The following is a 13,891-nucleotide window of genomic DNA, read 5'->3' as shown; positions in this document are numbered from 1 at the left end:
CACTACTATATCTCATGTACAGTGAACAGGCAAATATAGTGAGTTATATACCTCACTTAAGAAATCCAGCCATCTGATTGGTCGAAATTGCATTCATAAACTTCAACTATTTCTGTAAAATTCCCAGTAACCATGGTTAAAACAGTTCTATAATCCCAGTAACCATGGTTATTGGGAAAATAGTTCAGTCTCCATGGTTACCCCATAGGTTTACATGTTAAAAAATGGTCTGAGCGATCGAGGATACTGTACGTGTGCGAAGAATTGGTCGGTAATTTCAATACAATTGAATCTCGATCGATCTTACCGACAATTTTATCTTGCATTGTTGACATGAAGACGAAAATAAACTTCCAAAAACAAAAAAACAACATCTGCCGATAGATCTTGATCTAAGTTCGTGCCAATATGCATTGCAAAAGTAAAAGAAGGGCCTGTTTAATGGAGCAGCCGCGAAGCATCCACCACGCGAAGCCGTTTTCAATTCATTTTAATGTATATATAAGAAAAAACTGCTATGTATGGTAACAGAGCGCGATAGCAGAGCGGTTTAAGGCAGTGATTTTAGTTACATCACCTTTTGTACGCAAGAGATCGAATCCCATCTTCGACAAAAGTTTTTTTATTTTTTATTTTAATTTTTTTAATTTTTTTTTTTTGGCATATAAAAGTATTAATGACTGCTTTAATATTCGAGAAATAGTTGTTTTTATACGCTCTCGGGAAGGTTACAATTGGGCTATTGCCCTCGGCACGCCTCGGGTAATAGCACAATTCTAACCTTCCCTTGAGCGTATAAAAACAACTATTTCTCTCAAAGCAGTCATTAATACTATACTATATAACCGTTTGCCTCAGATATTGAATTGAAATTTTATGTTAAAGGGCATTTCAACCCTTGTAATCGGTTCATTTGTATGAAAGCAAAATCATCCTGTTAACATAGCTAGAATAATAAACAGAGTGGCGGAAGTTTTAGAAAATTGGACCAATTACTAGAAGGTTGTGAATATTTGAAATATGAAGGTCACGTGCCAAACAACGGGATGTTTCAGCTGCTACCGTTTTCATTACCAAACATCAACAAACATCACATCAACATTTCAAAAAATCACACTCTCATTATGGTTTAACATGTGATTGTTAAAATCCCAATAATTGCCTTTGTGTGAATGGGGCTAATAATCATCTATCTCTCACCTTGGCCCAGTGCCAGAACAGACAATCATATGTATCTTTGAAGATCATCTTGTTTTCTCTGCACTGTGGTAAAGGACTTCCATTACAGTCATCAGTAGTGCGTGATAGTTTCTCGTTTATCTTTTGGTACATCGTAAATCCTTTTGCCATTGATAATTCTTGTCCCCTCCCTCTATTTAGCTTCAGACTGATGTTACAGATTAGGTGCTTGCATGTACATACAGTTAATAAACTAAATTACTTATACCCTTTAATACCAAGTTTTGGAAAAATTTAAGTATATTAACAATTGAGTTGCCTCGGTTTATGTTTCTTGAGAATGTAATAATAATAATAATCAAAGTATCAACAAAGGCCCCAATTCAACCAGTCCACCTTTTATTCTTGAATTACGTAAAACATCTAATGTACAAGGGCTATGAATAATTTAGTTGTATAAGAATGGATTGTTTACAATACCGTAAATCTCTGTGTATAAGGCGCACCTGTGTATAAGGCGCACCCCTATTTTGGGGGCAAACAAAATAATTTTTTTTTTTTTTTTTGCTGAAAACCCACGCAGGGAAGGGCTTTCATTTAACATTGAGGTGTTGTTGAAGGCGCCGATTTGTGCTTGTGAACTTGTCACAAATAAAAGTAACAATGTCGATTTTAGAAGAATGTGTATAAGATCATTAATGTAAATTAAAAACAGTAGAGTACCTAGGAAAGAACCTTGTGGTACGCCATGTGTAATTGAATAACAATTTGAGGAATTATTATTATAAACTACATACCGGTATTGAAATCTATTTGAAAGATTACTTTCAAACCAAGATGACAGACAAATTTGAGTGTTGTTGTAGTTTCCGAGTGGTGAGTCAACACACAGATTACTGAGCTGGGAGACATTGCCAGGCATAGCGCAGGGCATTAATCGAAACTTTAAAAAAAAGTGCGCCTTATACACGGAGATTTACGGTAAGTGATGCCAACATTTAAAGGCCAAAATTATTACTCTCATATATTTTGTGATTGTACACTTGAGCAACCTTCTGGCTCCAAAAACCATATAATTTGTTTTTCCTTGTAAATCATTTGTCATTGAAACCTGTAATATACAAACCTGTATATAACGACCACCTGCCTATAAAGATAATTTTCTCTCTTGAGCACTCCTTATATACCGTTTTCATCGTATTACCATTTTTGTTTATGTTATTAATAATGGATATCATTTCTCTCATTCCGTCCCAAACAGCCAACTATCCTTCCAAGGACCGTAGCCTGGAGGACGGTGCCAAGAGCCCCGATGCGGTCAGCATGGGCAACTCCATCGAGACGGTCATCGACCTGTCCCGGTCCCGCTCCAACTCTCCTTCCGTGAGCAGCAGCCCCGAGCAGAAGCGGCCCTCGATCGACTCCCTCAGCTCGGACCTCTCGGAAGTGCCCTCGGTGCCCATCACGCCGCCCCCGTTCAACAATAAAATCTTCAAACTGCCACCCATGCCTACCCCGCCCCACACGCCCACCTTCAACAAGAGGGTGAAGGGCAAGACCCCGCCCCTGACGAGGAAGACCAATCTACCCCTGCCAGCCCAATCAAACTGGAACTCTGATAATCATCTCAATAAGAGGTCGGGCCCTGGCTACGATTCAGCGACGTACGTCTATTTCTGTTTACTCTTTAACCTTTGGACACGTCCAGGGATTGGTTGGGGGGGGGGGGGGGGGGGCGGAGGGGAGGAGGGGGATGGGGGCATAACCATGGTTTCAGGAATTCACATCAGTATCTCCTTCATTGGATTTCATCCGTTTTTTAATTTTGACTGGCCACCACCATGCATTGCTAAAACAGCTGTGCTGAATGAATGACAACAAGAAGAGAATTCTCCCGTATATCTACACAACATAGAATGGCCATATATTGATACTTGAACCAATGGATTAGCAATGGTAGCAAAACCAATTCACACATTGCCAGAAGTGATTGGGCATGTTCATACATAACATATAATTACACTTCTACCGAGGTTGTGGGTCGTTGTTGGGGGGGGGGGGGGGGCGTGGCTTCCATGCTGTAGTGATATAGTAAAAATATAGCACCAACTTGCCACTTTTTGGTAAAAGAAATTATAATGACGAGTAATGCCTGTTATCTTTTATTGCAATTCCATGGGAAAACTCGAGTACAATTTGTGAAGTACTCATGATGAAAGAGTAATTGTGAATTCCCACCTTAAAACTTGCTTTTTCAATGCTGTGTGTCGTGTTAATTAATTGTTAAGTACTTACCAGAGAGTATACACTCAGTGGCTTAATACTCTGTTGATTCATGTCACTGTGCCAAAAAATCTGAGGCAGTACATGCTAATGCTCGAGTTAGCTACCTACGAACATAACATTTTAGCAGTTTTTAGGAAGATACTGATCTTCGCTTTAAAACAAAACATGTATAAGAATTGTATTTCTTCTGCTTGTTTTGAAGGGAAAACAGGATTGTCATAGTTTCCTGAATGTTGTGCTCTTTTTCTGGACATTCTATCTTTTACTTCCTTGTTATTTATCAACTATTCACCCCAAAACTGTCTTGTTTCTCGGAAATGTAACCCAATAGCACACCCACGTGCTTGTCTTAGACTCATGATGTTTTATTTTCTTAGTGTAAGCAATGCCCTGTATTGACGGAATGCAGAATATTTTTGGCCCAATTTATTTAGAGCTTCTCAAACATGACCACATGTAACCATTAATGTTACCCCTTTTCAGGAAAGGAATTTTTTAAAGAGCTAAATTGATCACCTATTGTTCTTCAAATTGGCAATAATAATAGTTTTCTATTAATGCGACATTGTTCAAATAAAATTTAATGTCGGCAAAACCAATAATGTGACAAGTTGGTCGAAAAGTTGAAAGAAATGGCAAATTTTGATAAAAAACAATGATTTTGATGTCTCAATGTGTTGCCAATTTGAGAATGCATCAAGTGACGAAAAAAAATGATCTCTTTCTTTACAGATTGGGGAGAATTCAAGTGAGAAGTCGAGACCAGCATACCAGACGGTACTCGGACGACCAAAGTGTAATGCGGCTATCCTCACCCTGTAGATCAGAAGAAAGACTAACAGACATTGGCGTGCCACCCAAACAAGGTAAAGAATAGAATTGGATTAAAAATGGCTAGTGTGAACGCTGCATGTTGTATGAAAAGACAAAAGGGTTATCAGCCTTACAACATAAAGAATAGTATTTGATTTAAAATGACTAGTGTTAACACAGAATACCTATGGTTATACCAAAGGTTGTGTAGTACATGTAGATGGCTGCAGATAAGCTGGCCAAAGCAAACTCGTCTCCAGTCCAATTTGTAACAGTTGCAGACTGAGCTGTGACTAGATCACATTGTACGTGTACAGTTTATTATTGATTACGGATGTCACATTTGTTTCTAATCAAATGTTGAAATTGTCTGTGTCCTTATTTGTCTTTTCGTGTTGTAATGCTGTCTCTTTGATTTTAATTTATAATTATAAAAATTATATCATTTCATAGAATGGATGTCACATATGTTTTCTAATAAAATGTTGTAATTGTCCGTGTCCTTTGTGTCTTTTTGTGTTGTAATTGTCTGTGTCTTTTGTGTCTTTTCGTGTTGTAATTGTCTGTGTCCCTTGTGTCTTTTTGTGTTGTAATGCTGTCTCTTATTTGAAGTCATTGATTAAATATAGACACCCTATGGAATTTGTATTTGTCCTTGATAATGATAGGACCTCCTTTATATTTTCATTTCGTGCATCGTTGTGACCATCAAGGAGTTTTTACAGGGATTTTTGCATCACTTAATATTAAATAGTTCTGTTATTCAGGTATGAAATAATAATTGGAAATAGCTCATTGTCTTTGTCTTTCTTTGTCTTTTACAGGAAAACTCGTTCCTCCCAAGTCTCCCCGAGCGACACATCGAAGTAACATGATCCACGCAATAAAACACAGGTTTGTTCCCCGATATGACCTTGGAGAAATCATTTCTGGTGTTCGGTTATTCAATACTCTGTATGTATATTCAACAGTAAAAGAATGTACTGTTAATATAGGCACCAAAAAAAAGAAATTTGGAAATTGGTGGATGCTATCTGGATTTTGAATAATGAGTTTGGGGAAGCGTTGTTATTTCATCTAACACAGTCATCTGTTCATGTTTTGTGCCGGTAATATACCCATTCCTGCCAACCGTTCCTATTCTTAATTTAAAGGAAAGATTCCTATTGTGGAGGAATGTTCCTATTTCTGGCCTTCAAACTAGTGTGACAATCCATACATTCCTCTTTAGGCCTGTTTTCATCAGCTCGAATTTGCCAAATAACCCCGCTATTACATGTATAACTATCCTGATCGCAAATAAGCCAGATAACTTGTGTTTTCATCAGCCCGCAGTTGCAATTAGCGGGATATTTGGTCGAGAAAATATCCTGAGAAATATTGGTCTTGTTTCCAAAATATCCCGCAATTCGTGCCCGTCTGAGCTAGTTTGTTATGAGCGTATCGGTTTGGTGAAGACGCAATAGCGGGTTATTTGGCAAACTCGAGCTGGTGAAGACAGGCCTACTTTCTTTTTGAAACTTCTACATTAATAGCATAAAGAATAATCGTATTTTCCTCATTATTTGAGAGATTATTATTTTTGTGGTGTGTAGGAGGTTGGCAGGTATGATTGACCCCACCCCCACGTTCCCTCGTAACCCTTTCCTTGCCCCCCTCCCTACCCTCGTCCAATATAAGTTGCCCACTTTGGATGATGACACAGACATCTCCTCATCAATCATCAGGGAAGTGTTTCACAAAGACTAAGATCGACTTTAAATTGGATTAACTATGCCAGGCCGTACATGCCACTGATTTCTCCCAACCATTTACTGGCATTGGTCTCTCAAGGGACGCACAAATCATGGTCACAGATCTACAGAATTTACATTCTTTGATAGTTCATTATTGAAGGAAACATATTATGTAAATGTCATGCCACTGATTTCTCCCACCATTTACTGGCATTGGTCTCTCAAGGGACGCACAAATCATGGTCACAGATCTACAGAATTTACATTCTTTGATAGTTCATTATTGAAGGAAACATATTATGTAAATGTCATAGTGGTGAGAGCAACCAGTGGCATGAATGGCCTGCCATAGTTAAGTCCAACTTAAAGTCGATCTTAGTCTTTGTGAAACACTCCCCATATATTGCCAAGTTGACTTTCTTTCCTTGATTTAACATCCATGCCATAATTCAACATCCAAAAATTGCCTCAGATATATTTCAAAGTACAAATAGATGCCATCTGCAAATTAACCCCTCAAAGAAAAGTTCTGCAACTCAAGTCTTAGCATTGACATATCTCTTGTTAATATATTATCATACTTGGCGTCAGTATCATTGAAAAGTCTGTTTATTCCTCTTTGTAATGATTATGTAATCATGGAATGTGCAGTACGTCCGAATATGGGGCAGGTCCAAAACGAAATATCACAAAATGCATTGTTATTGTCTATAGGGAATTCTTCATTTGTTTGGAGGATGGGTTGTGTTTTTTTTAAGGAATAAAAATGCATTTTCCAACATTTCTTCTGTTGACTTAGCCTAATATTCAGGTGTGCTGCACAGTCCATGATTACATATCCATTAAAAAATAGGACATCATTGTAAAGGGGAATGAACAGGCTTTTCAATAATGCCAACATCAAATAGAGTAAGGAGAGATATCAACGCTTAAACTTGAATTGCAGAACTTTTTCGATGGGTTCATATACCTTGCCATCTACAAGTTACATCAAGGTAGTAATCATACAGAGCTCCAAACCATATACTTCTCTTCTCCCATCCTAATCCTAATCCTAATCCTAATCCTCCATAGGATTAAGGAAAAAACAAATGTATGTTAACTCATCACAGACCATTTCATTTTTATATTAACATGCATCTTCTATGGGTTAGGAGACCTAACAAGTAGCCTGATATCTAACCAATAGCCTGTTACCTAACCACTTGTCGTATCATCAACTTGGTTAATCCATTTAGCATGTCCATCTTTAATATGTAACTGTAGTATTGAGAGAGAGAGACAGGCCCACTTGCACACTGGTGTTCAACACTGGTCACACCCTTTAATTTGCCCCCCCCCCCTCCTCCTCCTTTTCCAACCAAACAAACATCAACTTAACTGAAACCCAGAGGAAATAGAAGAAAATATGAAATTCCATTCTTTAAGAGATAACAAACCCCTTAAGAATCATGCACACACACAAAAGACAAATTGCAAATGCAAACATCCATGCTTTAATCTTGTGCATTTTTATCTCAAAAATTTTAAAGTGTATTTTTGTCTAAAACTCGGCCAAATCCTGCTCAAATTCTTCCAAATATGCCACCCTGCTACATCACCACCTGTATTAAACATTGCTCATTAATGTGTTCCGTTTTATTGCCTCTCCAAAATGTGTTATGGACGCGCCCATCTTCCTTCTTATTATGCTTAAAAAGGCTTTGTAGTAAGAAAACAGGAAGATATTGAAAGAGAAGAATGTTAAAGCATACAGGTGTACTTGCTAATAAACAAATTAAATTTCAATGCTGCTTTAAAGGCTTTATGTGACGTTGAACAGATTCAAATTGATATTAAAGACACAAACAACAAAAAATAACCCTCTCTTATCCTTCCACTAACGATACCCACCTACCGTCTTGTATATTAAATGTGACTAAATCAATAACATTCCCTCAACGCAGTTTGTTGTTAGGTGTTGATTTCAAGATAAACGATATCTTTGTCCTTATTGCTCCAATTGCTTTATAAAAGTTGTTGTGGTGAAAAAGAACTTAATCCATCATGATCTTAAAGTTTGGGATGTCCAGTGTCAAATTTGAGTGTGCTACTTTAAGTTTCCCTATACATTCAACCCTGTGATATTGTTTTGATCTACTCTCTTAAATGATATACCTAATTCGATTGGCTTAACTCGTATGTTGTAATTTTGTTTGTGAGTCTTTTATTTGGAGTTTAAAGGGGTGCGTTTTGGGGCGGGGGGGGGGGGGGGAGAGGTAAGGGTCACTGGCTAGCCGAACCCCTCCTTCCCCTGTTTTACTTACCCCCTTTTCATGTAATGTTTTAGTTACACAACAAATAATATTGGGAGATTGGTGTGATGGCAATTGTTTAGGTCGCCTATTTACTAAACCATTTCATGAAATAAGGGAGTGCATTTATTTTGAATTTTATCATGAATATTTGATTTGGACACGGTATTAACAATGACATCAGGGATTATGCCATCAGGGATTACCCGATTATCCTTGAGATAGTGACGGCCATTTGCAGAAACCTTGAAGAAATTAATTCTTCATTTGACGGGATAAAAACTGGACGTTTAACATCATCAATCACTATTTGATCTTCACCTTGGCATTGCAGAATTGTCAGATTTCAAGGAGACAAAGTGTGGTCCATTAACTCAGTCTTAATGGCTACCAGTTGATTCGGTTGGAAGACCATTTGTCTAATGTCTAATGAGCACTTTCCATTTATCCACTCTTTTATTTTATGAGTTTGTAGGTGTGATTGAAGTCTAGATTTTGATCTCCCAAAGTTTTGAGAAAGTTTAGGATGGGGCTATCTGTAAATGACTGATGCTATTTCTATTTTGTTTTGTCTTCACTCAGTTTGATTTTGTACTTGATTTTCATATTTTATTTATGCCCTCAATGCTTTTGCAATGAATTTCCCAATGAACTTTATTAATGCTGTCCAAATCCCAGAATGAAGCATATGCATTTACTAGTCCAAATGCAATTATTTGTTCTTTAGCTTATGATATTGAGATGTTATTATTAATAGGAAATCTAACCATGAATGAAAAAAAAAACTATGAAAGAAAGCAGAAAGATCAGAGAAGCAGACTGGTGACAGTTTTAACAAAATCTGACCAAAAAAGAGAAAGTTATGAATTTTTTAAAGTTGTAATCAATACGTATGGGCACTTCAAATTGGCTGAATCGTTAACTGTGATATAGTGGTGGACAACTTTTCTATTAGTCCTAACACACAAAATCGCTAAAATGTATTTTTTTTGGGTAATATTCAAGACTTGGGATAGTCTTTTCTTTTTAGAGGACCTGTAGTATAATAATATACTCTCCATAATATGTTTTGAGTAGTACCCCAAGGGTGGGGGCACTGACTTGGGAGAAAAACAGAAATTAGTGATATTTTTGTACACAACAAACGGGAGAGTTATCCGCGACTACGTCACAATCCATTGACCAAATTGCCAATTTGAGATTCTCATAGATGTAACGATCTCATATTTCAAACATTCATAACTTTCTTATTATTTGTTGATTTATTTCAAACATTCGCCATGTTGTTTCTCGTATTTTTCTGCTTTTATTCAAATGAACTTATTACAAAGGTTGGATTGTCCTTTAATTATTTGACATGATCTATACCTTGTCGCCAATCCCTTTTGTTTTTACTCTAAAATAAAAATCATGCATTACAAATCACATGGCCTGTAAGATATGCGACAACATAAAATTGCTCAATATATGCTAGCAAAAAAATCTGCAAATTTACCCCAACTCCAAAAGTTGCTTGACATTGCCAAAATTAGTGCTTTAAACACAAAATACATCAAGAAAGCAATGACTATTTTTACATTTTTTCTATTATAGAGAGATTATGACTCAGAAATACATGCAGTATGTTGTAGGGTCAATAGTTTCAGCAATAAGCACAGTTATTTCTTTGAAACTGAAGTAGTAATTTGTTTGAATTATTAACAAATACAACAGCTGTATGTGTTTGTTTTATTTTGGGTATTATGAACAAAATTATTGTTGTTTTAACAATTTTGTTTTTTTTATTTTAGTATTAAAACTTGTATTAATGCTGCACAAAGGTAGTTTAGATTTTGAAATATTTACTATTTTTATATTTATTTATTGTAGTTGAGATTTTCGAAAGGTAGATGAAAAAGCATAAGCAAAGCATTTGAGTTTGTTGTATATTCATCTACTTTAGTTGTCATTTTTTGAAGCATTTAGTGCATTATGTCAATAATCATTTACTCTTCTTTATATTTTGGTTAGTTTTTAAAATCATGACTAGACATTTATTGCCTGCATCTCATCAGCTAACAAATGCATCCTCTCTTCTCCCCTCTCTCTCTCTCTCTCTTTCTCTCTTTCTCTCTCTCTTTCTCTCTCTCTCTCTCTCTCTCTCTCTCTCTCTCTCTCTTTGGTACCATCCCCATCCTAACGTATTCCTTCCTTGGCCCCTCCCCCTTTCGTGTCACATTGACACTGCCTTCATGAATGCTCTCTGGTTTGAAATCATCATCATCATTATCATATGAACTAACGCTAACTTTCATTTGGATATGTATCACGACCTTGTCTATGACTTTCACCAATGTTTCATGACCTTGTCTATGACTTTCACCAATGTTTCATGACCTTGTCCATGACTTTGATCCATCCCACATGCTTGACATTGCATTATTGATTGTTTGTTAATGCATGCACCCTGCCTTGAATGTTGTCTTTCATTTCACCCCTCCCCCTTTTCAATTTGAAATGATCATTGTTATTAAACACTCTGTCATGACAAATACATCTCTTTTCTTTCTGATGTGGTCATGAATTTTCCGGATCTAATGTAAATTTGACTCGTACATCATGCAACCAATTTCATTTATCTTTGTAATCATCTCTTGATTGTATGTTTCATAACTGCCATTCCTGTCACATCTCTTTAAAAAAAAAATCACCCTTTTCTATCATTCCTCTCTGTACTATTGTGGACTCTACCATCATTATCATCATCACTGTCATCATCATCGTTTTCTTCTCCATCATCATTGTCATTGTCATCACCACTTCACCATACTTTCACCATTGCAAATGTAATCGCCGATCTCATCTTAATGTTCTCAAAACTTCTTCTCGAAACAATTTCTATGTATTTCATCTCAATGAACCCCCCCCCCCAAAAAAAACAAAAAACAAAAAAACAACACATCAACAAAAAAATGTTATCATAACGTCCTCTGTGATCATCACCTCTATTACGTGTGCCTTTTTTTTGTACGCAAATTTCTGCACTGTGTCCCTATGTCACATGCCTATGTACTCCCTTCCACTTTGTACCAACCTATATCATCTTGCCCCCTTCCCCTTCCCCCCTCCTTCACTCTACCCCCCCCTTCACTCTACCCCCCCCTCCCAATATTCTTTACCCCCTCCTCCTCCTCCCCCTTACCACGCCTTCCCCACTATACCTTTATTCGTCAACAAACTTACGCAAGCAGATGGTCATTGCGCCCTCATAGGTTCAGCAAGAAGACGTCAATGAAGCCGCAGAGCTGCGACTACTGCCACGAGAAGATCGTCATCTTGCAGCGCTACAAATGCAAAGACTGCAAGTGAGTATTTGGGTGATCAGGCAATCGTAATGGTGATATTTTGTACCAAGCTTTTTGGGGAATAATTTGATGATTTTCTGCATTTATATCCCATCTAAACAAACAAAATACATATTTTTTTTATTCATTAAAAAACAATTTCTAAAAAAACGTTTAAGAAAAAAAAAATTCAAAAAGCCGACTGTAGGTTTTAAAATTGTGGGTCAGTGGCAAAGGGCAATAAAACATTTTTGTTTTTAAACGCCTTATACGACTATCGTACTCAGCCCAACGAGTTGGTACAATAGATGCTTACAGCCTCAACGTGAGTATGGATAGGTCGTATAATGAACTCAATCACAGGCATCATTTATATATTAGGTTAGGTTAAGGACGAGGGTGAGATTCATAAAATTGTTTGGTCTTTGATTCAAATAGAGTGAGAAATTGATTGGGGAGAAATACACCATAGGACATTTGTGCAATTAAGTATGTGGATCCATTGTAAAACAAATGGAACAAAGATGTACCCAATATCCTTGTCTTTCGAGATGCTTATTACTTGCCTTTGAAAAAAAAATCGTATCAAATTTGTCATTTTACATTCATTATGTCTTTAAATTCTGTATTTGGATTGTATCACACCTTTTTGTTCTTTTTGTCGTTCATAAAACCTGTAACTTTACATCGGAATGTTCTTTCATTCATCAGGTACATCTGTCATAGCAACTGTAAATTCCATGCGGAGAAGGTCCCTTCGTGCGGACTGCCAAGAAAGTATGAAGAAATCTTCAGGGAGACGATAAATAGCGGTGAGTATGCCTGCTAGAAACAAGCTGAAACTATGCACGCTTCCGTAGATAAAGTTGCCAACTTGTAATTGATGTGATGTAGTTGTTTGTTTGGCTTTGTACTATTTATAGTAGTCCCAAGTATACATATTTTTTGTGTGTTTTATATAAATGCTGTGCACACTCCTTAGTAAGATTATAGATTTATCGCCCCCTCCCCTGCCAACTTACACATATGCACAACACAAAAATGCTAATTTCTTTGTTAGATGAAGAAAAAAAATTAAGAATTTATTAGGATATATTTTAAGATATGCTTCAGCGTAATATTTTATATATAGTATTTATTTATGAGACATTCAAACTCCTGTGTATATCTATAAAATTAGTGTTCTTTCATTCTTTCATAATTCAAACATGAAATGAGGATGATTTTTTGCCACCTACGGAAAATCTAGAAAGAGATAAAGTTTCCTTGATAGTCGGTCTTAATTTGTATATTTGACAATGGTGGCATTAATGGAATGTACAATACTTAAAAGCATTTTTTTTTTTTACTGATCTTTTCTTAAAGTAGCAGCAAGCAGAAGAATCTGCATTAGTTCCTGTGGAATAAACAGAATACATGCCTTTACAGAGAAGCCAAATAGCAAAACATGGACTTTTGATGGAATGTCTTATGTTTGACTGTGTGGGAGGCCTTAAATTATTCTGACATTTCATCACAACAAGAAATATTTGAAATCCAAAATGATGTTAAAAAGGAGATATTTTTAGGTTAGATTGATTGCTGGCTTATGTTTTTAGGCTCAAATAACATTTTTTGGCCAAGTTTTGTTGAAATGACGTAAATACATTATTCGATGAACCCTGGGAAAATTCACCAACAATAGGATCTTGATACTTGAGATGATGATTTGGTTGCAAAAGTGCTACAATAAATGCAAGAGGATTTTGTTTCAGTGGGCTTTTTTTCCTTCACATTCAGACTTTGGGATAGCCATCCAATGTTTACATCAGTCCATTGCAGTGTAGTTCAACAAGATTTCTCTTAAAGTCGTGCAATAGTCACCCAATGTCGTATTGGCAAGCAGTGTCTGATTTTTAGAAATAAAGACTACCGGTAGTTTTTATTGGCATTTTAACTCAAATTCATTAAAAAATAGACTTAAACCAATGATTTTTTGTTAAAGAATGTTAAAATATTTTGTTCTACACCTACGCTATTTGCAACTACCGTAAAATATGTTAAGTTTCTTTGATTTATATAGCGCAATGCACACTAGCAAAACTTAAGCAACTGCCTTAGTTTGAGAAAATTCTCATTATAAATCTGGCACGACAGGCCGCAAAATGTGTAATGCCCTCTGCACTTTATACAAATGACTGCAACATGATTTATGAAGAAAGAACGATTTGGATTATATATAAAAAGATTATCAAAAGGAAATCTTAAATAAGTTTTTTGT

At 36.3% G+C, this 13,891-nt stretch overlaps 1 protein-coding gene across 3 annotated transcripts in view; it reads left to right on the top strand.

Annotated features, from left to right (window-relative positions):
• LOC115918374 (kinase suppressor of Ras 2-like) overlaps nt 1-13,891 on the top strand; it is a 58,953-nt gene that overhangs the window by 27,246 nt on the left and 17,816 nt on the right. For 2 of the 3 annotated variants that reach the window (XM_030975629.1, XM_030975612.1), the window contains exons 3-7: nt 2,441-2,843; nt 4,198-4,331; nt 5,103-5,172; nt 11,539-11,652; nt 12,343-12,443. In XM_030975629.1, the coding sequence (XP_030831489.1) occupies nt 2,441-2,843; nt 4,198-4,331; nt 5,103-5,172; nt 11,539-11,652; nt 12,343-12,443 (822 nt within the window). The remainder of the gene's footprint in view (nt 1-2,440; nt 2,844-4,197; nt 4,332-5,102; nt 5,173-11,538; nt 11,653-12,342; nt 12,444-13,891) is intronic. The other variant, XM_030975619.1, reaches the window with a different exon arrangement.

The sequence above is a fragment of the Strongylocentrotus purpuratus genome, unplaced genomic scaffold (genome assembly GCF_000002235.5).
Source record: "Strongylocentrotus purpuratus isolate Spur 01 unplaced genomic scaffold, Spur_5.0 spur5_contig_867, whole genome shotgun sequence".
In the NCBI taxonomy this organism is placed as follows: domain Eukaryota; kingdom Metazoa; phylum Echinodermata; class Echinoidea; order Camarodonta; family Strongylocentrotidae; genus Strongylocentrotus; species Strongylocentrotus purpuratus.
The sequence above is the reverse complement of the archived record's forward strand: the minus strand, read 5'-3'. Positions and strand labels throughout refer to the sequence as shown.